The sequence below is a fragment of the Leptinotarsa decemlineata genome, unplaced genomic scaffold, assembly GCF_025532065.1.
Source record: "Leptinotarsa decemlineata unplaced genomic scaffold, Ldec_3_MD MMD2_P_RNA_scaffold_12, whole genome shotgun sequence".
NCBI classification, from domain to species: Eukaryota; Metazoa; Arthropoda; class Insecta; order Coleoptera; family Chrysomelidae; genus Leptinotarsa; species Leptinotarsa decemlineata.
This window is the reverse complement of record NW_027412526.1, coordinates 4919298-4943423: the sequence shown is the minus strand read 5'-3', so window position 1 is coordinate 4943423 and position 24126 is coordinate 4919298. Positions and strand designations below refer to the sequence as shown.

Sequence of the window (24126 nt, the reverse complement as noted above, 5' to 3'; positions counted from 1 at the left end):
ATTCTACCATACCCTTCAGAAGGCTACAGTTTCTAATTCGTATAGCTTTTGCCATGTCTATAGATGAGTCTCAAGGCAAAACAATGTCCATTTGTGGTTTAGATTTGGAAAATCCATATTTTTCTCATGGGCAACTATATGTTGCATGTTCACGTGTAGGGAAACCGTCGAATCCATTTGTGTTAGGTTAAGACAGGTTAACCAAAAATATTGTGCAACGATTAGTGCTAAATTAAATTGAAAGTATTTATAATTTAAAATAATAAATATTATTGGTAAAGATTCAAGACACATGTTATTTACTAACAACTTTGTAATATACTCATTTGTTACAAAATTAAATGAAAATAATTATAAATTTTAAAATTAATTCTTTTATATTGATTTTTGCTTAGTATCAACTGTACGAAAATTTTAATCAATCGTGTTCAAAGTCCTTCCCCTTCAAATCCCAATCCAGTGGATTGGGGGTTACGGTAGTAGAAAATCTGTGTCATGGAGGTCGCCATATTTTTTAACAAATGGCATCTATGCAAAAAAACATGGTGGTCCCCGTGACTGATGTTCTCCTGCCGTTCCTCTTAAATAGTTTACTACAATGTAATATAACAAAAACCTTAGCTACAGCAACGCGTAGCCGGGTCTGCTAGTTTATTATATATTTACAATTTCGATAAGATATTTATTATTTGTTTTACTTGCAAACAACTTTTTCTGGGTTAACCTGTATAAAACAATCTCCTCTACAAAGAATACTGAACGAAAGAGCAGAAATATAGTTTCTTTGAAGGTTACCTTTGAGTAAACACAAAATGATTGAACTAAATTATTCACAAATGATTTTTTCTATTAGAATGTATTGAAAACTTACTTGCAACGTAAACCAAAACCCAAATGTGAATGTACTACACAGTTCGTCTACGGGATACGAACCAGGCAAGTCCGTGCATTTCAAAATTGAGTTCAATAGTTGGAAACTTATGGATTTTTCTTCTGGATTCGGATTGCTGAGATTTTCTATAAACACCTCAGATTGCGACTCTCCAACAGCCGTAATCAATCCATACAAGCTGGCAACTAATTCCTAAGGCAGAAAGAGAAAGGATAATAGAAAACTGAAAAAACGTTCATGAAATATCTTTCAATTTTCACCACTAGATGGTATCTGAATCGAAAAATCAAATACCTTATTCGTTTCTTCTTGGTTTCTTTCAGCTTCCAAAATTTTATCGAATTTGGAGAGTACATTTGCGGAAAATTTCAAAATGTGGTTTTTGAATCGCGAGGTATAGGGATGCTGTATTATGCCAACCAAAGCTTCCAAAGTCACTTCTATCAGGTCCATCTCTTCCATTACTAAACCGTCCGGATCACTTCTATTCCTGAAATCAATACATAATTTTTATGGTCTATAGACAAGTTATAATCAGGATTTGTAGATTGGCAAAAGATATTAACATTGACTATTTAGAGACAGAGAGTTATCTTGTGGATAAAGTTTCAGTTAATCTATAACAGAGTTTTCATGTAGAAACAAAGTGTATTCAAATTGATCAATATTCACTTAATACATAAAATCAGTTTGTATATATAAAAACATATAAGTCATACAGAGGGTACTGGAATATAATAAATTAAAAAAAAAACAGTTTGTATATATAAAAAACATATAAGTCATACAGGATACTGGGAAATAAATGTGTAAATTTTTTTTGTTTGTATATATAAAAACATATATGTCGTTCAGGATACTGGGAAATCATAAACAAATTAGATATTTTTCTAAATTATCATTATAAAACTCTTATATATTATAGTATGGTCTATCACTTAAAAAACCTTTCGCAGCCTTCCTGAAGCATTGTAAAGACTTTATTTCTGTTACATTCTTTGGCAAGTGGTTAAACATTTTACAACTTTATAGACAATGGAATCCTTTAAGACTGATGTCGTTGGTATTGGCAATTCAATGTTGTTGGATTGCCTTGTCACATAATAGATTGGTGAGGATTGAAATTTGTTCAAATATTTCTTAATTAAACACACTATTTCTATTATAAAGAGATAAATCACTCTTAGAATGGGGAATGTTCCTCCTGACGAAAATCAAGTAGTTTTCATAAAAGACCTCTAAAACAACGCATTTTGAACTTATCATTTCAACCTGTCTCTTTGAAAAATTATTTAAATACTTGTGACATATGACATTTTGTGCTCCTAACCTATCTTCCTCTATATAAATAAATAACAAAACAACTGTTGTTTATGTGGCTTGTAGAGGTGGTATTGAACTATAATTTATATTTTGCCTTAATTGTTGATTTATAAAGATAATTTTCCTTATTCAAAGTAGAATATCTAGGTACATATAAATTATTTCAACTTGATATAGGCGCTGTTGCCAATATGTGAATTAGAAATAAATCCCTTTAAAAATCAAAACCCAACATTTGAAACATCAATTTGAATACTTTTCGAAGTGAATTTGAAAAACTCATGAATTAAACTCAACTTTATTTTGTTCAAACTTGCATTTGCTGTAATAACCCAAATTGAGGAACATTCCCCATTTCATGAGCGGTAAAGAGTAATCTACAAGAATCTGAACTTTTTGATTTGCACATATATCTTCAGGCTTCAGAACTACTTCAACTAATAACTTTTCATATCAAACAAAAAGATACGAGAAATCCTGACATTTTTCATATAAATTTTTTCCATACCAATTATGCTTTGAACAATCCGATTCCTCGTATTCTGAAGCTTGGAAATCAATATCATAATAACTTAGATCTGTTAATAACTTAGATCTGTTTAATGTATCACTTCAGGTCTTTCAAAATCAATCTATAAGGCTATAGCGTTTCCAAAGCTTTTCTTTACCTCAACATTTTCTATGTAAGTACCAGATTTGTTAGATCTTTTTCCTTGTACCAGAATTGTTTCATCTTTTAGTAATGTAATCACTAGACATAAGGATTTATTAATATTTTGTACTTTACACTTTGCTAAATGTTTTATAAAATTGTAATGTAGACATCAGACATAAGCATTCAAAAATACTTTATAGTTTTTCACACTTTGTTAAATATGTTTTTGTAAATTGGCTTTGCCGGTGAATAAATAAATAAATATACAATATACTGCGCTTTTTGAAATGCCTACTGAGTCTGCTAGCTTGCACACTTTCTTTTGACGATCATTCAGTATCGCTTTGTGGATTTTTTTCACTGTTCTGGAGTCGTCACCTCATTTGGTAGCCCACTGCGATACTTTTCTTGGCAGCTCGTACAGCCTCGTTTGAATTCTACTGTTGTGAACGAAGAAGCAAACTCACCCAGAGTAGAATCCAGTACAGTTTTTATATTGGTTGAACTGAGGCCTTTCAAATAAAAGTATCGTACCACATAACGAAATTGTTCGCTATTGGTGGCTGCCAAACAAATACTAAACAACGCAGCGTCTTCAAACTTGAAACATATGCTTTACAGATTGTGTATTTTCTAATACCGTGATATTTTCCGAACAACTACTGCCATCTCTAGGTCAGGCTAAGTACTTTTAGGACCACCCTAATAAATCACAACGACATTCTTCTTTCTTTGCACCAATTATCATTCATATAAACCTTTTCTTACCAATAAATAAAGCACGTCAAGTCAATCAACAAACTGGTTACGTCAGCACATTCATCAATACCTAATCCGCCTAACTGGATCCAAGAGGCAGCGCATCGAGTTGCATTAGAATATGTTGTCAAGTGGTCCATAGAAAAACTGAAATTCATAAAGCTTTATGTGAATTTTTGGACGTTATATAAGGCCATTACCTTGCGGTCGGTGCAGGTATCAAACACATTCCACAAACTTTCAAAATATCTTTGGAAACATCTTGAAGAATTTGGTTTATATTAATCCGATGGCTTGCAGCCAAGGTTGTAGTTTGGAACTGCAATAAACTAGTTTTGTATTCAATGCAAAGCACGTAAAAGACCTTTGAAAATTCTAACGGTAATGGACTGGAAATTGGGTTCTCATCATGCCAATGCAAAGTGTCACTAGACTGAAGTTTGAAAATAATGATTAACTTAACTGATGATTGAGTTAAAAGTAGGTGTCTAACTGTAGCACACTCTGATAAATAATATGTGGGGCCTGCCCCACATATTTGAAGTGCATTGGAGAACAGAGGCTAAACTCATAAAGACTATTTACACACAGAAAAGCCCGCCGAAGGCGCGAAATTTTTTTGGGGTACCGCACCTATTTAAGGCAGAATACGTAATATTTACATAAATGCAAACAAAAATTGTGTATTGCCGAAAATTATACGTATAAAACTGACCATTAAAAAAACAAAAACAAGGAAAAAGGTTGTCTTCGAGTTATTTAATATAAATGAACTCTTCTCAGTCAATAAATAATATTACTTTTCTCTTCTAATGTAACAGTTTTGTTAAAAATTGCTACAAATATTTTATAAGCACAAGTACTTAATTATGCTTATCTTTGACATATCTAAAAACGATTGAAAGTTGTAATGTACAGATAATATCGGTAGTTTCATCAATTTCCCATGCGAAATAAGAAACACTTTCAATCTCCTTGCCTATAATTTCCTTAATAATATATGCCACACTGTCTATAAGCTCATTTTGTCTAAGTTGGTGAGGTCGTTAATATAAGTGAGAAATAGAGTCGGGCCCAAAACTGATCCTTGAGGAACTCCACTCTCAATTACTTGCTTTCCAGGCTTAATACCATTAAATGATACAATTTGGCCACGCTCCAATAAGTACGACCTGAGCTAGGACAGTACCGTGCCTCGGAACTCATAAACTTCAAGTTTGCGGAGCAGTATTCCATGATTTACGCAGTCGAATGCCTTTGATAAATCACAGAATATCGCCGCACTTCAAAATAAAGTATTCATACATTAATTTCATTATCCCAAATTTCAATTTTTTGATCCGTTAAAAAAATAAAAGGGGGGTGGGACATTAAAGAAATGCACTGTATATTTCAAGTCATTTCTATATGTATCACATACATTTTTTACTGACTACTTTTCCAGCTCATTTGTATATTAGGATATCCAATATCAATAAAGATCTATCTGTCTATCTATAGGAAGACTTTTGACATATTTTTCCCCATTTTTCAGATTTTCCGTTGAGTAGTACTTTGCATTAGTATGCTGAGATTACCTCTCAACAAATTTCCAGCCTATTTGCAAGTTTGCGATAAAAGAAACTCACCTCTTCAGGTATCACAGTTAAAATTTCCAAAAGAATCCATATTATTCTTTCTCGGTCAACGTTCGGCAAATACTGAGGCTGGAAACCATTAACCAGATCTTCAAATGCACTTGGCCAGTGAGTTGGGAGTGTGTGGAGGACAAAAGCTGACAACTTAAAAAAAAAAATGTCAAAAAATAATTTCTCTTGTTGATGAAAACTTTACCGCTATACACAGTCTGTTAAGTACAAGTTTTGGACCCATTGCAAAGCTGATAATTGCATCCAATATTCGTTTTTTCAACATCTCATAGTGGTCTTCTGGTACTTCATGCCAAAATTTCATCAGTTTCGTATGTAGAGTTGTAGCAGCGAAAAACTGCACATCTGGACTCTAAAAATTGACCCAAGTTGATGTCAACTCATGAAGCATTCCTAGACGAAAACTTTGAAATTGCTTTTTTTGAACTTCTACACCACCTTTATTTAATAACTAGAAACATATCGTCTTCAAAAAAAAAAGAAATGTGACAAACAGGCGAGTTGTAATGAAAACTGTTTTTTAGTCAGATGTGTACATATTCAGACATAAATTAGAAGCATTGATTAAAACAACTGTAGAAATTGAGGCTTTCGTGGCCATCTTCTGAAATATTTTAGGAAGCTCAGCGAGTGTTACATGTAAAAACTCGCAAATTCCATATTGAGTACGTGTCGAGACTTGCAAAGCGCCGCCGCCGTCCGCAACGCTTGTTCAGACGTGCAAAAAGGATAAACGTTACTCATTTGTTTCCAGAATCTTATTCAAAAACTATTTATTCAGATAATGACCTATAGACCTGAAATCACAAAGTTTCAACTGAAACAACTACTTTTCAGGGCAGATCCCACTTTCTTGGGAAATTTGTAGACATAACGCAAAGTATTATAATCAACAATATATTTTTAAACAACATATACATTGATTACTTGAATTACCTACCTAAGTTTGGGTAAAAACTAGTTGAAATTTTATTATCATGAAAGAAAACTTTTTACCAACTCATTAAAAGAACATGTGAAAAACTAACTTCCTATTTCGATACAAAACAGATTCTGAAGAGGATTCAATTATATTTGATGATTCAGTATATTTTCAGTATTCTTTGATCTATTAATTTCTAAGCACTAGAAAAGATTGAATTGAAAATAATGATTTGTAAATGTGGAATTTGCCTTTACATTCAAGAAACAACTCTTATGTTCTTTTATTCTTTGGGAGAAGATTCCCCCTGTTTAGCCAATATAAAGGTTTGGCAAGAGCCACAAGTCAACTTATATACTCCTCATCTATCCGACTCTGAAGTTTTGTCTGTATATTTTAATAGATTTGCTTCAATTATTCATCAGGTAATCTACGTCCAAGTCTGTACTTTTCAAAAAACGAGCGATATAACTATCAAAGTCCTGTGACGCTTATTTTTGTTGATTGAAGTGGGGGAAACCTGACAAATGATAGGCACTAAATTCTTAGAAACGACTCAATCTGTCTCTTGCAGTAGCGTACAGAAATAAAGAATAGTTCTCTCTTTCTCTCTCTCAATGGAGAATCTGCTGAAGTGTAATGAAGGACAAACTGAAAAGTTCATCCTAAAAAGTTACAGTAGACAGGACACACGATTCTACAAAGCAATTAAGAATTGATTTACATGTATAAATGAAATAAATCACTTGATTTAACCTCAAAGATTCAGGTACTCAAAATCTGTCTTTAAGATATTCTTCCAAGCTAAATTATGCTTTCGTAAGTAAAAGTGCCTTCACACATTTTTAAAATATTTTTGAGTTTGTAATACTCATCATTTCAAATGGTAGATGATTAAATATCTTCTGACTCTTAAATATATTTTGAATTAATATAGTAAATATATGTATTTCAGCAATGTATTGATTCCTTGAAATAGTCCTTTTTTCAAATTGTTGGAGGTGAAAAAACCTGAATGAAAAAGTCCATATCTTCTACAAAAAAAGACCTTTAAGCAATACTCAAGAGTTTTTCAAAAAATATTGATGATTATTTCAAAACTTGATATTACCCTCTGCGGACTTAATAATTCCCAAACGAATCTCCACGCTTCCGTAGAATGTTGAGCATCTTGTAACCACTGGTGGGCTTCTGCTTGTTGGTGTGAATCACTTCTATAAAACAATTTGACGGCATTTTCCAGATTTTCTGCGGTAAATTCCATTATTAGCAGATATAAAGTATTTTCTAAAATGTGTTAAAACAGAAACATTCGGGTGATAACTCAGTTTCCAACTCCTTGTATCAGGTGCTATCTGCATTTAAAAAATTAATTTGGAAAAACTTTCAGGCAAGTACTGTCACTGTCATTATGCTGTCACCTGAGAACATTTTGCTTCTTCTTCTTCTTTTGATTTTTTGGGCTTGACAACTAATCATTGATCCAGTACCGATAATCAGTGGATAGGGGTAACCGGGAAAATATACCTCTCTTTACAACTTGTATTCTTGAGTGGTTATATGTTAATAAACATACATAGTGTTGAAGGTTTTGTTCATTCGGAATATATTCTCATAACGAATTATGGAGCCGGAATTATATATAGTTGAGTCAATCATGATTGCGTGTTTACAAGTTAGCTTTAATAATGTTAATAAGTAGTATACGTTCGGGGTGAACTCTTTTACTAAGCAAGATTCTGAATCAACATATGATGACCTTATTTTTCATGAATTGGTCTGAAATTTCAAAGTCTTACTGATTTTGAAATTTCAATGACATTTTTTTGCTAGTCAGTTCAGTTTTATAATTGCAATTTTAAACTGTTCAATCTTCCTTTTGAAGATGATCACTTGGTAATCGAAACACGTGTCGAGGTGTTAAAATAACGGTTTGGTGTTGGGATAAAACTCCAGTTATATTCATTAGGTACAACACTAAAGGTGTCAAACAATGCTTCACAAGTACTATTGTTATAGTTAACTTTAAGGTGTCATTTTTCGTGTAACAATAATTCAAACACTGCATTTATGTACAAATCACGTTTAATGAATAAATAAATATCTAACTTGTCTCTTCTATATGCTATGTACATCATCCACAAATATACAACTGAACAAAACATAAATAATAAATATGTTGTAATAGTTAACGAAAAATAAAAAAAAATATATGAAACTATTCTGAGGAGTGAACAGTTGATAACAAAAATAAAATATTTTTCAACGAAACTTCTTTAAATATTAATTGCACTGCAGTTAATTAGTTTGGTCATCATCCTTCTCTTCATTGCTGCCCTGTGCTTTTATAGCTCCTCATATCAATAAATATTTATTCCACTGTGTCGTAGTACGTACTGATCGATAGAGAATGATGTACTGTATACATTGTAGTCCAGCAGAAGTTTCTCGTTATTCCAGCAACAGCATCAAGCTGACATTATTCAAGTAGATCACCTATTTTTCGAAGTATTACCTCTCATCAGTGCAGAAAATGATAGTGTTAATGAACGCACTGAACGCCATCCCACGCATCACAAACGATACTACCCTGCACTATTTCCCTTGAGTCTATACATGGAAGAAGTTCTCATCAGTTTTCAACTTTGAATCGTTCTCAATTACAACCTATAATAGCCCTAATGGAGAAGTCAGTCAGTCTCCTGGGTCTTTCAACAACAGGAGCATCGAAATTCGATCGATCTAAACCATTTTGAACGTGAGGCACAGGAAGGACAGGTAAGTTCCATACGGGCAGGACTGGGTAGGTATAGTACGGAAGGCAATTCTGTTGTGTTGGTAGCAAGCAACAAGGAAAGGAAGTGGGAAAAGTTGGATATACCCTCTGAGGATGAACAGTTGGAGGTAATGATGCTGTAGAACTAGGAGTAGAACAAGATGACGAAGACCGATGGTCATCTTCCAAGCTCACCGGTGATAACCTCTCCACTTTTGTCTGTTTTTGACAAGGTTCTTCTCCGGTTTGCGATTCACTATCATGTCTTTTCCTCTTACAGTTAGCCCGTCCGTTCTTCCTGAATCCTTTGGCGAAGGGATTATTGTCAATCTTTAATTTCGTAACTTGTTCGTTCTGGTACGCCGTTACAGCTATGAACTCAGTCTCAGGAAAGACAACAGAAGAGGAAGGAGCATACATCGCTGATGTAGCATCCGACGTCTGAGCGATTATGATTCTCGGTTGATACTTGTGCATGGATGAGAGCACGATTTGATCAGTCGTTGATGAGTCGTTGTTGGTGCTATTCGTGAGCTTCAACCTGCTGAATGAGATCGTTTGAGACATCCAATGTTTTCCGGTTGAAGGCGACTCAGGGTGCAGATAGACTCTCTGGGGACTTTGAGCCTCTTCAGTGCCAGCAGGGGTCCAGCCTCCCGAGTTTCCATACTTGTACCTGCAGTTAGATGAAGGCATCATTTCTATCCAGATACAATAGTATGCCTTGGGGTCCAGATTGGAGACTTGGATATTCAGAGCCGGGAACAACCTCCTGAAAAAAAAATGTGTTATAGAAAGTTTCTTTTTTATGCACAAACATTGAAGTAAACGAGATCTAGCAATCTATTTATTATGGTTGTTCAATAAACCAATACCATTTGATGTCGTATTGACAAAGTTTGCAAGAAGTAACCTTGAAACCAACATATCTCCTGAGTTACTGAGAAATTCTTCTGAAGATGAAGTAGATAACTCAGTAAATATCGCGTCGAGAAGAGTTTTGCAGTTCCTGAGTTTGGTAGCTTTGCTTGTTTTAGAATTTAAATAATGCTGATCTTTTAATCAATTATAACGTACGAAGTTGTGTATATTTGTTAATTTCACACCATAACTATGGAAATGAAATATTTCGTGTACAAGTTTTTTATTCATTTGAATAATATTGAATATTATGAGTGTAACATTTTTTGCTGTTGAAATATACGTATTTTCATCAAGTCACAGGAGATTGTTGAATATAAGACGTATTTATGATGTAGGTATTGTTCTTCAACATGATGACATGACAACTACATATATTATTAGCATTAGCATTAACACTCAAAGCATTAGCAATCCTTTGAGTGTTAATGCTCCAAATGCTTTGTTCACCGAATGGAATCCATTTAAATATAATTTTGGATAACCGAGCTTTTATAGATTTGTTGAAAATTATGTTCGTGGAATAATAATTATATGTAAAAAATATAAATTATTTATACGATATGAGAAACGTACAGTGTGCCAATTTTAAAACTTACAATGGGCTAAATCTCAAGAACGAAAGCTGATATGGAAAAATATTTGAAATCGTTTCTAGGATAGTAAGGGAAACTGAAGTGACATGAAAGAGAACTCACCCCCATCAACCCCCTAGGCCCCACCCACCAAAACACAAAAAGTTTAAATTGCAAACCCCTACTTGTGATACATCATTGAAAATACTATGAAAAATGCTATCCAATGGTATAAATAATAATTGTACAGGGTGAAGCAATAATTGTGAAACTTTTGCTTAAATGGAGTATTCAATGGAGTTTTTGTTGAACTGCAAATTTATTAAAAATGTCAATTAAGTAAATGCTCAAAGTGGGTTCCGTTGTTTTGCAAACAATAATACAGGCTATTTTCAAATTCTGCACGAACTTTGGCAACTCAATGAAACCTCTCCTTCCAATCAGGGCCTAACTGGAGCTGCGTAGTGAGGAGGTGCTCCATCTTGTTGGAAGTGGAGCAAATCTTCGTTTACAGCTAGGTTGCCTTGTTCATCCCTTTGGCTCTCTAATTCATGCACAATTAAAGGTTCGATGGTGTTTTCCAGCGTATCGAGATAAATGTCGCCACTTAAATTGCCTTGTATGAACAAGAGACCAATTATAGCATCGCCTTATATTCCTGTCCAAACATTCAGTTTTTCAGGATATCGATTGTGACCTTCTCTGAATCGATGCGGTTTCGTATCAACTCAGTTTTGTTTATTTACATTACCATTCAGCATAAAAGTACATTCATCACTGAAACAAATATTTTTTAACATTCTCGGTTCAACGCAAATTATTTCAGTCATGAGTTCATAAAACTCAATTCGTCGGGCTGGATCATCATCGCCTAGTTTTTGAAGAATTTGTGTTCTGTACGGGTGAAACTTATGCAATTTCAACACCTTTCTAACCGACTCATATGAAAGTCCTGTCACTGCAGATACTTGATGTGTTGATGCAGTAGGTTCCATTGCAAAATTTCCAAGGAACTCAATTTGGGTTGCTTTATTCAGTAATCTTGGGGCATTCCTTTTTTTATTTTGCACTGATCCCGTTTCTCTAAACTTTTCAACAAAATCGCGGACGTACACGTGACCTACATTTTTGTCCGGATGCCTTTCATGAAATATTTGAGCTGTTTTTGAATAACACTGGTTCTGGAAGGCAAATATGAAAATTTTATTTTTTCAAGCGCTCAGGTATACTGTAAACCATCGTGACAACTACAGCTGAATGACAGTACAGATCGTACAAATGATGAAAACTAATGACATTTAAAAGTCTTAAACAAACCAAAAACTATTGACTTTGACAGAACCCAAAAAACAGATCTTTCCAACTTGTTTTGCAAAAACGGCAAAATTATGTTTTTATTTAACAAAAAAAGTATAGACGGACACTTATCATTTAAAATAATAGTCCGGGAGGTAGCATTATAAATAAGAAAGTCACAGTAAACCGGCTGATATTAAAGTTCGTGCAGACTTTGAAAATAGGTTGTATTATTGTTGACATTTTTAATAAATTTGTAGTTCAACAAAAACCTTATTTAATATTCCATTCAAACCAAAGTTTCACAATTATTGCTTCACCCTGTACAATTATTATTTATACCATTGGATAGCATTTTTTATAGCTTTTTCAATGATGTATCACAAGTAGGGGTTTGCAATTTAAACTTTTTGAGTTTTGGTGGGTGGGGTCTAGGGCTAGGGGGTTGATGGGGTGAGTTCTCTTTCATGTCACTCTAGTTCCCCCTTAGTATCCCAGAAACGGTTTCAAGCATTTTTCCATATCAGCTTTCGTTCGTGAGATGTGGCCCATTGTAAGTTTTAAAATTGACACACTGTATATCAATTAAATGATATAATTCTATAATACGAAAATTACTGAAGACTTAGACGAGGGGCAAAACTGCGATATTTTGTACAAATAAAATCAGAATGAATAGCTGAAACATCAATCATAATAAACAATAAAACGTGAAATGAAAATACAATAAAACGAATGAAATATTAAAGATACAAAATGAAAATGACCTCAGAGTAAAAAAAACTGAAACATGCAAAGAATTGATAATAAAAATAAGCAAAAAAATTGAAGAGGCGATTTCAAACCGAGTTACCTCACGACGTTTCGATTGTTAATATCCACAATCATCTTCGGGTCCGAACTAATAAAATTCACCACTGCCATTTTTCGAAAGTTGAAAAATATTTCAAAGCGACCACTTTTCGGAGAGGAGTTTTTAGATTTTTTCCCCACGGCTCTTATTTTGAAGCAGTAAACGAAATATAACTGAATGAAATTCATATTGAACAAGAACAAGATTTCGCTATCTATTACGAATCGTACATTTGCTTTCGAAGAAAGGAATAAAAATTCAATAATCATCAAATTAATATATGAATCACTGATTTTTTTTTTAAAGAATTTGGAGCGGCGAATTTCCAACACCTTTGTCAGTTTTTTCACTGTTAGTTTTGGAGAGACTACAATAAATAGATACATTAAGCTCTTGCCAAATTATGTAAGTAGGATGATCCTAGGCGGCTTTGGCAGACAAAGAATACAAACAATAACCGCACTGTCCGTTCTGGCGTCTTTTAACGCGTTTAACACTTGACTTATCCAATGTAAAAGCGCCGCAATGCGGCGCTTTTGCCAGTGTTGCCACAAGCCATTTTTTCATCGAGGTAGATTTCTGGAAGGGAACGGGGTAGAACCGGGGTGGATCCACATTCACACGATGACACCAATCACAGTGACGTATACCTATGATTTTCATTCTTTGTTCTATGATAAATTTGACGATCGTAATCAAAAACATGTCAAATGTCATTGCATCCAAATTTGGGATCGATGTGTTTTCAAACCATTCCTCCTCGAAAATATTAGCTTCCATGTTCTTATGATACTCAACATTGCAGTCCTCAATTTTTTTCCTTCCTTCACTTCCTCCGCAATGCCCAATGATTAGTGGCGATCCTTCGTTTGCAGGCTTGTTTGGCGTACACATTCTCGAACCATCAGTCCACCCTTTCGCAACTGTGTCGCTACTGTCATACCAAGTTTCGTCCAAATAGAAAATTTGCCGTTGTTCTCGTCTATATTTAGTTATTTGTTCTGAACATTTATCACGCAATTCTACTTTTCTTCTGCTTTCCATAACTGCTGACGTTTGTTCATTATTTTAAATCTAAATCCTAGTTTCTTTATCCAATTCTAGAGAGTTTTGTCACAGCAGCTCACGTTATGGCCGGACGTATTAAATTTATTCCTTATGATTTCAATATAGGGATCTCATTGATTTTGTGTCAGTCGTATAATGTTTTTCAATGATTTTATTGGATGAAGATTTAAAGGTTGTGGTACTCCTGATAACATCGCGTCTTGCGTCCAAAAGGTTTGTTTTTGACTATTTCACGTACAGTTGAGAAAGGAATTTCGGTCAAATCTGATATTGCTTGTAATAGTTTATTTCCCTCGGAACCAAACTTGAGATGTAGATTCTTATATACATTGAAACATACTCTCTGTGTTTCAATATTCAAATGCATCCGAATCTCATTCCCTGGTATCTCTTTTTCGCATTGTTCACCATCGCTATTGGAATCACTACACTTGAAAAAGTCTGCGTTGTTATCACACTCGTTATTACTATTAGTTCTTGTTCAAAGACGCCACATTTTAAATAGATAACAAAAATTTTAAGTGAATATAACTGCACCAATATCGAATTTCAACACTCAAATCGCAATCAGTTCCTGAACTGAACACGACGGCGATAACCAAAGGCCGCACTCCATTCGTCACCGTAACATGACTTCAAATTTAATATTATGACTCTTCAGCCAATCACAAAAGTCGGTTAGTAAAAATTATCCATTACGAAACGTGTGTACAGTCCACACAGAGATGCTGCCGGTTCGTTTCTATGTGTTGGTTTTTATGACCTTTGAGGGTGCCGTCAACTTTGATAGTGTACAATATCGGATACTTTGACTATGCATATAACTACATTTACATCACAGACTGAGATTGCACATAAAATAAACATTTTCACATTTACGTTCTCAACTTCAACTAAAAATGTAGAATGTCATGTCACAAACATCAAATAAACATAAAAAACGCGGTAGATGCAAAAACAAACCTAAATATTTGTTCATTTTTTAAATTTTTATTTTACATTCTTTTGCTTTATATCTGAGCGGGGTAGATTTACTTGAGGGGAGCGAGAGGGTGAAATTGAGTACAAGAGGGGTAGAACTACCCCGTACGGGTATAAATATCACGTTTGTTTTATTTTGTTCAATGACAGATCACATTAACATGTTGAAACGCACCCTATTCAGTATATGGTGAAAAGGTCTGTGTCATACAATGAACCAATTTAAAATGTATCATATCTGTTCTATCTGAAGAATCCGGCAACACTGAACGGGATTCTTACAACTGGCCACCCTGATTTAAGCCTTCTTTATCAAAAAGGCCGACGTTTTACAGGTACTTGTTGGTGCGACAATAGGCTTTTTCACACATGGATTGTCAACAAGTGCTTGTTATTGTTCACATTGCACCGCAAAAGTATTGTTCTGTTTTTGTAGGGGGCATCATCTTTGGAAAAAAATCAGGTCGGGCACTTATTTTGGCGACACATTATTTGTTCTCACAGTGTTTAGCAAACAAAACTTGTAGAGCGCCATTCGGGTCGTTTGAACTACTTAATAGACCAACTATACTGCCCCGACGAGGATTATTAGTGATGATTAGAGTAGTGAAACTGATATAGGAAGAAAGAAGGAAACTTTACAGTATGAGAATTAAAAATCGTATACATTAATGGTGACTAGACTGAAAAAAGATAGTTAAATTGAAATGAGCCACTTAAAATTGATTGAAAACGGTAGAATGTTGAAATTGAATTGGAAATAACTGAGACAAAATTCAAAATTAATAAATCTTTAAATTATTTTATGAACAATACTAGAAAATGAAGTACCAAATAAGAATTCTGACAAAATATCCAGGAAAATAACTATAGATTATAGACAGACAGAAATAACTGATTATAAGCAAAAAAAAATACAAAATTTGATAATAATAACGAAAACCCCGGAAGAGAGGAACATTATAACTATGACAGTAAATGTCATAGTTATAAGAAAAAAAGATTACGTATAAGAAGGGAAAAAATGAATAAAAAACTTTTCTAGTGAATTTTTAGTTATAGTGACACACAAAACGGCTAAACCAAAAGAGGAAAAAAATTGAAGTAGGCTTTTAAATATGAATAAAATAAAAAAGTAATAGATACTAAGTAATAACATTTGGAACGAATAAATAACACATTGAACACAAGAAAGTCACTCCTCAAAATATAACCCTTTCAATTTAAACAAAAAAGTGATTACAACAGAATATCTGGAATGAAAATTTTGGGGTAAAAATTTAAAAATTGAGGATATGGGAAGAAGACGACATAAATGAAAAAATAAAAGAAGATGAAAAATACAGTTCCACAGAACAACTATAAGAACAGTACTTATTTAGATCATAAAACAAAGGAATTATTAGAGCCAAATGCAAAATGAAAGCAAAGAAAACCTTGAAATAGGACAGTTGGAGCGTTGGTCATAGGAAGAATCATACCATGAATGTCAAAGTCACAGCTAATTGAATTGTTCGAGTACCAAACCAATTTACCCCAAAGAGGACAAAAAATGGAAGGCAATGGCGAATACAGAAGAATGAAATTGAAAGATTAATGTTCTAAAACTAAAAATTAACCAGGTTGACAGGCACCACTCATTTTCTTGTATATTTTGTTGTAATCAATTTTAAACATTTCGCCGAAAAAAGTCTATAGATATACTTTGGTACTTCTAACATTATTGTTTTTTTTTGCAGTTTTACAGATACATCCTTTAATTAATTTGCAATCAAAGATGTTTTCTGCAATTCTGGGTACAATTACTGAGTATGGTGTAACATTGGTTAGATATATTGTTTTAAATTGCTTCAACTGAAAATATCTTAATATTAAACTATTATATTTTCGAAAATTCTTCAATTGAATTATTTTTTTCAGTAACAGGTTGTATACCTATTGAAAGGATTGCCGATATGTCGAATTAAGCTGAGAGTCATACAATAGTCAATAATTTTCAAAACTTATGTGCTCTTTGCCCCCGACAGCAACGTGTCTAGAGACTCCAGACACTAATTATCACCAGCACTCACTTTTATAACTGTATTCACGGATTTGCAGAGCAAAGAGTAATTTCTGTTTGCCGTCTAGAATCCGGGCGCCACCAACTCCTAGATAAACAATTGAAACGACCTTTCGAGTACCTATGCCGTCAACAAAATTCCTTAAGTGCCTTATAAGTGGCCTGTAAAACAAGAGAGCGTTCGTGGCCTCCCGTGATTTCGGGGGCTGGCCCGCAACTGTCAAATTTGGCTCGTCAGCAACAGATGCCCGCCCGATCGGCGAGCTTTTGTTTTTCTAATTATAAGCCCGAGAAATGAAGCGAGTGGCACGTTGGAACACGTTGGAATAACAATTTAACACCGCAAACGGAAGGCTGACTTGATTACGGTGATTCCGAAAATGAAGTATCGTTTCCTTTTATTTTCGTTTCTTCGCCTCTTTGATGATGCGATGATTGGCGACAATCGGAAGTAGTTTCCGCATTGTTAAGGCTTGACGAAGGTCCTATTCGTGGGTAGTTTGCGTGCCATATAATTCACAAGAAGAAAAATAAGAATACTATGAATTGTAACGGCCAATAGTATAATGAACCATATATCATTTGAAGCGCATGTATTTTTCTGAGTAAACCTTGTATTTCACTTGAAAAACAGGAGACATTTTGTTACAATGTTAGTTGAATTTAGTGTCAAATTTTTCGTGAACTGTAAAATTTAATTAACACAAATACCTAGGTATACTTATTTATTCTAACGTAAATCCAAACAGTAACAGTACATTTAAACTCAAAACTTTGTAATTTTTGAAAATGATACTAGAAATGATTGACATTAGTCAGTACCAAATGTCTTCCCTTTTCATGACTTTGTGTATGTTATTAGTGTCAATTGTTCATGGCGCTACTTTACCTAAATATTGGGAACGATTTTCAAATTCAAATACAACTAAAAAATGGTCAATACAAACATTAATCCCATATGACATTCACACAAAATTGCCAACACAGAAAAAAATGTATTTGTCCAAACACCTATGCCATATGTAGATTGCTTCTAGAAAAAAACAAAGAAGAAGGATACTACGACCATGATCCTCATAGTTTCCAAATAATGTTTTTGGGAAAACTTGACAAATAGCTTTAAAAAAATAAGTTATCTTTTTCATTATCAACAAAATGCCATTTTTCAGGTATTTTTTCATGTTTCGGCAGCATTATTCAATTGAACATTATACATTGAAAATAGGTCAACTTTCATAATATTAATGTCAATTTTTCGACATTCGCGAATTATTTTGCGCACATTTCTATGTGATCATGTGTTCTGTCGATCTGTCGTTCTATGTCATCTCTGTCAGATGTTTGTTAATACCTGTGCGATATTAAATTTGTTTTTTAATTAATGTACCTATTGATGCTGCCCACTAAAAATTGTCAATATTCCAAAAAAACTTTGGCTAAGTTATCTGAAATTTGAATTATTGCCAAAAATTTTGCTTACGCAAAATATATTTCTTATGCTGCTTGCAATGGACTCTGATTTCTTACATTAATGTAGATTTAATGTTAATTCAAATTTGGCTGCATGTTTTCAATCTTTATTACAGAGTCATAAAGATATACAATGCATTTGCACTTGAGTTTCATAATTTATTTACAGGATTTACATTCAATAGTCTCATTAGTTGCTTTTGTATTCCTAACGAGACTGAGTAATTAATGTTAGCTCTTGGAGAAAACTTGGCTAAAGACCGAAGATTATGAGGGATTGTCTTTCATTATGGTAGGTCAAAATAAACGGGAAGTGAATGTTATGTTGGTTTAGGATAAATGTTTACATTCGGTTGATATTTTGCATTCGATTTTAAGTATGCAACCGCACATGGGAGTGCACAGGATACGGAAGATGTTTATTAGGATTTTGATTCTGTAAACAGTGAAAGTGCGGATTCTGACATGTTTGATACATGGTGTAAGGAACTAGAATAAACAGAATTGAATAGTTACTTGTGACCTAAAATAATAGTGCGGTCTTTTATTTATGTATTTTCAGAATGTTTTCCAATATTCCTAATTAAAAAGCCAATTCCATAATAGTAGGCACTAAATTATCTGAAATATTATTGCATTAAAACGAAAGCATTCTTGTCACCAAGAAAATCTTGCGGCGCGTACCGCTATACCGGAAGTTGACGACGTGATGAAAACCATTATTAACATCGTTAATTTTATAGGAGCACGAGAACTTAACCATAGGAAATTTAAGAGTTTGTTAGAAGAATTAGGAAGCGAGAATGGCGATGTACTTTTACATACCGGAGTACGATGGCTGCGTAGAACAAAAATTTTGGAACGTTTTTACGCCCTACGGCACGAAATAATTTTGTTTCTACAACAAAATAATAAAGTTTACAGCGAACTTGAGCAAGATAGTTGGTGGTGTCTTCTAGCATTTCTTTGCGATATAACAGAGAAACTTGGTGAACTCAATCGTCGTTTACAAGGTGAACATAAAATTATTTCACAGTTGGCAAGTGAAGTATTTGCTTTCGAAGACAAGCTGAAGATGTACATCGAAGAAATTAATATTGAAAAACTACATAACTTTCCAATATCGATAAAAGCTCAACAATATGGAATTGATGTGTTCCCAGAAAACTATACTACTATTTCTAATTACTTAGTTTCCCTGAGCAACGAATTTCAAGAAAGATTTAGGTATTTGCGAAAAATAAAGGAATGTCTTCTATTATTGGAAAATCCCTGGCACTTAGAAGTAGCCACTACTTCACAACTTGCGGCATTGGGATTTGATGTTGCAAAGTTATCGGATGAACTAATTGATTTAAAAAATGATACAAATTTGGAGGCGATTTTCAAAGAAAACAGAGAGGTAAACAAATATCAAGAATTCTGGAAATTAGTACCGGATAACTACAAAAGGCTCAAAAATTGCGTACACTTGCTCCTCACCTTGTTTGCGTCAAGTTACTTGTGCGAATCCTCTTATTCAAAAATGAAATATGCGAAAAATGTTTATAGATCTCGACTAAGTGATTCGCACCTGGACGACTTTTTGAAAGGAGCATGTAGTAATTATGTGCCAGATTTATCAGAAAATGTAAATATTTGGGTCAATGTCAATCATCACATTAATTTTTGAATAAATGAATTATTTTCACAGTTGCGTTTTATTGTATTTTACATACAACGTCTAACTCAATACAAAACCTAAAAGTAGTTTGTTCAGTTCATTTTTATTATTGCGGAGCGCAAGGTCTAGCAGTAGCGCATGGGAAAAAAAGATTCGAGTACAGCTGGCGTGCAACCATCATCAATCAACTGAAAGAGGAAACAGCGAACACAGCGAGAGGAAACCAGCAAATCAGGTATAGGAGAGCATGTTTGGACCCATCAACATAACATCGAATGGTCCCAAGCTGAGATCATACACAGAGAAGCACATTGGTTTAGGAGGAAATTCAAAGAAGCTGCAAACATGTTGTCCAACAACGCATTCAGCCAAGCAAGCGTAGAGATACGCAACATATGGAAACCTATCATCGAGCGAAAAATGGCCAACTCCCGCCAAACGGTCATCTCCCGCTAAACCAGTGAAGCGGAAAAAGGAAAGTGGAGACAGTGAAAGTACTTGAATGGCCCATGAATAGTTATCTCTCGGAGGAATCAGTCCAGTCATCACCCGAAGATGATTGTGGATACCCAATCGAAACGTCGTGAAGTAACTTGGCTTGGAATCTCTTAACTTTTTATCTTAATTTTTTGTTCAATTGTTCAATGTTTACTTGTATTCTATTTCATTATTATTTCATTTCAGGTTTTTTGCTTAGTATAAATGTTATTTTTAGCTATTCATTTTTAATTCTTCTCTTTTATTTCTTTCAGGGATTCAAAATCATTTTATATAATATCAGACAATGTAAGTCCGAATTAATGAAATTCATCATGAAAAATTGTCAATCACTTTCAAACAAACTGTTCAATAGTTGTATCACCAAACTTTTTGTATAAAATTTAGAAATACGTTTGGTTCCTACTCCACATCCCTGTATGTATATATCCATTCTTGAGATTTTTGATACAATAAATGAACAAAACAACGCTTTATCAAACCAAAAAACAATAGCTACATACCTTCCAGATTTAGTGATAATCATCTCAGTGCCAAGCGAATGGAATTTTCTCCAAAGATCCATATTCTGCAAGGTGAATCTGCAATTCAAGGGCGAAAGGCATTCTGAAAAAAAAAATCGTCAGTACGTACAATTCCGAATTGAAAAATATGAGCAAAAACATACTGACAACCTATTTTACAAAAACATAACATGAATGTGAACTTTAAATTGAAGGGGTTATATTTTTTAGGAGTGATGAATTTTTGGGAATGAAAGTTTTTGGCTTTCTACTACTCCATTTTGATACAAAAAAAGGATGAGGGAGTCTTCCAAAGAAAGGAAGGAAGTAACTCTATACATGGATGTGTAGATCATGCAAAGAAGTAACTTTCAGACACAAACTGAAAGAAAGTCCTCCTGAAACAGCTACTTTCAAATAAACATTGAATTATACAAAAGAAAAAAATCTGGGAGTTAAATTCAAGTGCTTGGTATAGCCACGAATGTTTTGCAAGTTATCAATAGCTTGTTAACTGGTAGAACTTTGTCTGTGAAATACGGAGATATAAAATCTACGCCCATTCAGGTTCCATCAGGGGTACCGCAGGGATCCCATATGGCCCACTACTGTTCAACTTGTTACTTGCCGGGAAGAATATACATTGAGAAACATTTATTCGATCTGGAAGTTAAATTTGATAGCGAAATTGATTTTAATCTTCAAGTATCAGAAATTGAAAGATTTTATATTGTGCTTTCGAAAGAATTGTTGAATATTGTTCGGTTATATGGGACCCATACTATAATGTAAATATCGATTTGATTGAGAATGTTCAAAAGAAATTCTTAAGGAATTGTGCTTTCCACTTTGGTATTCAACGACATGAATATGAGTGCAGTCAACTCTTAATCAAGTTAAATATAAAATTATTGAAGATAGGAGAATTTCTATGAGCTTCAGATGAACTGCCCAGAACTACTTCAACTAATAACTTTTTATATCAAACAAAAAGATACGAGAAATCCTGACATTTATCATACAATTTTTTCCATGCCAATTATGCTTTGAACAGTCCGATTCCTGGTATTCTGAAGCTGGGAAATCAATATTATAATAACTTAGATCTGTTCGATGTATCACTTCAGGTCTTTAAAAATCGATCGAGAAGGCTATAGCGTTTTCGAAGCTTTTCTTTATCTCACCATTTTCTATGTAAATACCAGATTTGTTACATCTTTTTTCTTGTAAGCACCAGAATTGTTTCATCTTTTAGTAATGTATTTCACATTTCACTGAATGTTTTATAAAATTGTAAATTGTTATGTAGACATCAAACATAAGTATTCAAAAATTGCAGTTCCTCATGCTTTGTTAAATATGTTTTTGTAAATTGGCTTTGCCGTCGAATAAATAAATAAATAAATGTGCTAGTCAGTTGAATAAGCTCCAGTTCACCAAACTGATTCGTCTTGAAGGTCCAGAAATTGCAAAAAATGCCTAATGCGTTGTTGTGTTCGATACCATGATACATCTTTTTTGAAAAATTGAAGGAGGTATGTTTTCAGGAGAAAAAAATTTTTGAGAAAAAAAGGTTTCAGCTTTTGCACTTCTCCGTCTTCATACAAAAAAGGTGGGCATCTTTCAAAATAAACTCCTTACAAAAATCTACACACTTTTTTTTGAAGAATAAAACCGGCATTTATTTTCGCAAATCTTAATTTTTAATTTAAAGTTTCGTAGAAAAACTTCTTATTTTCGGTCACAGTGATGGGTCTGTGTTTTCAATTCGATTGAGTCATTTGAATATGAATTTTTATTTTTGATTTACCCAGCATGTCATTCATTTTCATTGAATATTTCTGAATTTGCAACAACTTTTTTCAAAAACTAATTTTCAGTAATATCAGTATATTGTATGAGTTTACAAGAAAATGTATCTACAAAGAACGCTATCGAATGCAAAAACTATTACCGGCGGTGTTCCACAAACATCTATTTTTGGGCTCCTACCTTAGCTCGCATATATTACTGACTCTGATTGTTATTAAATCATCTAGTTACTCGCACTCCACGTTCACAAAATACGCTGCCAACTAGACACATAATATATTAATATTTACCTTGATAGTGCTTGTAAAAATCCATACTCATCAAGGACGACGGATGATACATGTTGATGGGTGTAATGCACACAACTATAGTAATACACTAACTCTGACAATTCTGCAACACAGATATGAGCCACACTGATTCAAATGTGTGAACGTCAGGCACTTTTCAACAGTGCCAACCCTTGGTTAAGGGTGGGACATCTCAAATGATTGGGCAGGTAGTCCCGAAGCATTTCATTGGCTGATTTTCGCATCCTAAGAAATTATGTGATGTCCGAGTTGTCAATGGAAGGCTTATCTATGGGGTTTGGTGATAATCAGACATGAAAATTCATTAATGTGCATTTGTGTTATTCATGCAACATTTATTATTATCCATGATAATAATTTCAGAATTTTCCAGAAACATTTTGATTTCTAGACGCGTTTCGATAACACCGTAGCTTTCTATCGAGAATTTTCACAAATATTTCAATTTCTATACGCGTTTCGATATTATCTTAGCTTTCTACCGTGAATTTTCACAAACATTTTGATTTCTAGACGCATTTTGCTGACGATGGAGCTTTCTATCGAAAATTTTCACAAACATTTTAATTCCTACCGTGAATTTTAACATACATTTTAATTTCTAGACTCGTTTCGATAACACCGTAGCTTTCTATCGTAAATGTTCACAAACATTTTGATTTCTAGACGTGATTCGCAAACCCGTAGCTTTCTACCGAGAATTTTCACAAATATTTCAATCTATAGACGCGTTTTTATAACATCGTAGCTTTATACCGAGAATTTTCACAAACACTTTAATTTCTAGACGTGTTTGGCTGACACCGTAGCTTTATACCGAGAATTTTCACAAACATTTTAATTTCTAGACGTATTTCTCTAACACCGTAGCTTTAGCTTTCTACTGTGAATTTTCACAAACAATTTAATTTCTAGACGTGTTTCGCTGACACCGTTGCTTTCTATCGAGAATTTTCACAAACATTTTAATTTCTAGACGTATTTCGCTAACACCGTAGCTTTAGCTTTCTATCGTGAATTTTCACAAATATTTTAATTTCTAGACATGTTTCGCTGACACCGTCGCTTTCTATCGAGAATTTTCACAAACATTTTAATTTCTACACGCATTTCGATAACATCGTAGCTTTAGCTTTC

At 33.8% G+C, this 24126-nt stretch overlaps 2 protein-coding genes across 3 annotated transcripts in view; both read right to left on the bottom strand.

Moving 5' to 3' along the window:
- The window catches only part of cdm (importin-13-like protein cdm), a 32445-nt gene extending 24836 nt beyond the window's left edge, over positions 1–7609 (bottom strand). Inside the window, exons 1-7 of one of the 2 annotated variants that reach the window (XM_074172548.1) lie at positions 7312–7609; positions 5463–5630; positions 5258–5410; positions 3830–3948; positions 3639–3776; positions 1187–1382; positions 872–1084 (exon numbers count right to left, since the gene is read on the bottom strand). In XM_074172548.1, coding sequence (XP_074028649.1) covers positions 872–1084; positions 1187–1382; positions 3639–3776; positions 3830–3948; positions 5258–5410; positions 5463–5630; positions 7312–7464 — 1140 coding nt within the window. In that variant the 5' untranslated portion in view covers positions 7465–7609. Of the gene's footprint in view, positions 1–871; positions 1085–1186; positions 1383–3638; positions 3777–3829; positions 3959–5257; positions 5411–5462; positions 5631–7311 lie in introns of those variants that run through there. The other variant, XM_074172551.1, reaches the window with a different exon arrangement.
- Positions 7610–7805: 196 nt separating this feature from the next.
- Positions 7806–24126, bottom strand: Doc (dorsocross). Its single transcript, XM_074172561.1, has 3 exons — positions 22969–24126; positions 20867–20969; positions 7806–9748 (listed from the first exon to the last, which is right to left on the bottom strand). The coding sequence occupies exons 1-3, from the start codon at positions 23018–23020 to the stop codon at positions 8857–8859; spliced, it is 1047 nt and encodes a 348-aa protein (XP_074028662.1). The 5' UTR covers positions 23021–24126; the 3' UTR covers positions 7806–8856.

What these genes read in the sequence shown, in the direction of transcription:
- Doc (XM_074172561.1), bottom strand. Translation starts at nt 23,020, where the DNA reads ATGTATCATCCGTCGTCCTTGATGAGTATGGATTTTTACAAGCACTAT. An exon ending in TTTTTACAAGCACTATCAAG is followed by an intron (nt 20,970 to 22,968) that starts GTAAATATTAAT and finishes TTTTTTTTTCAG; the next exon opens with AATGCCTTTCGCCCTTGAAT. An exon ending in ATTATCACTAAATCTGGAAG is followed by an intron (nt 9,749 to 20,866) that starts GTATGTAGCTAT and finishes TTTTTTTTTCAG; the next exon opens with GAGGTTGTTCCCGGCTCTGA.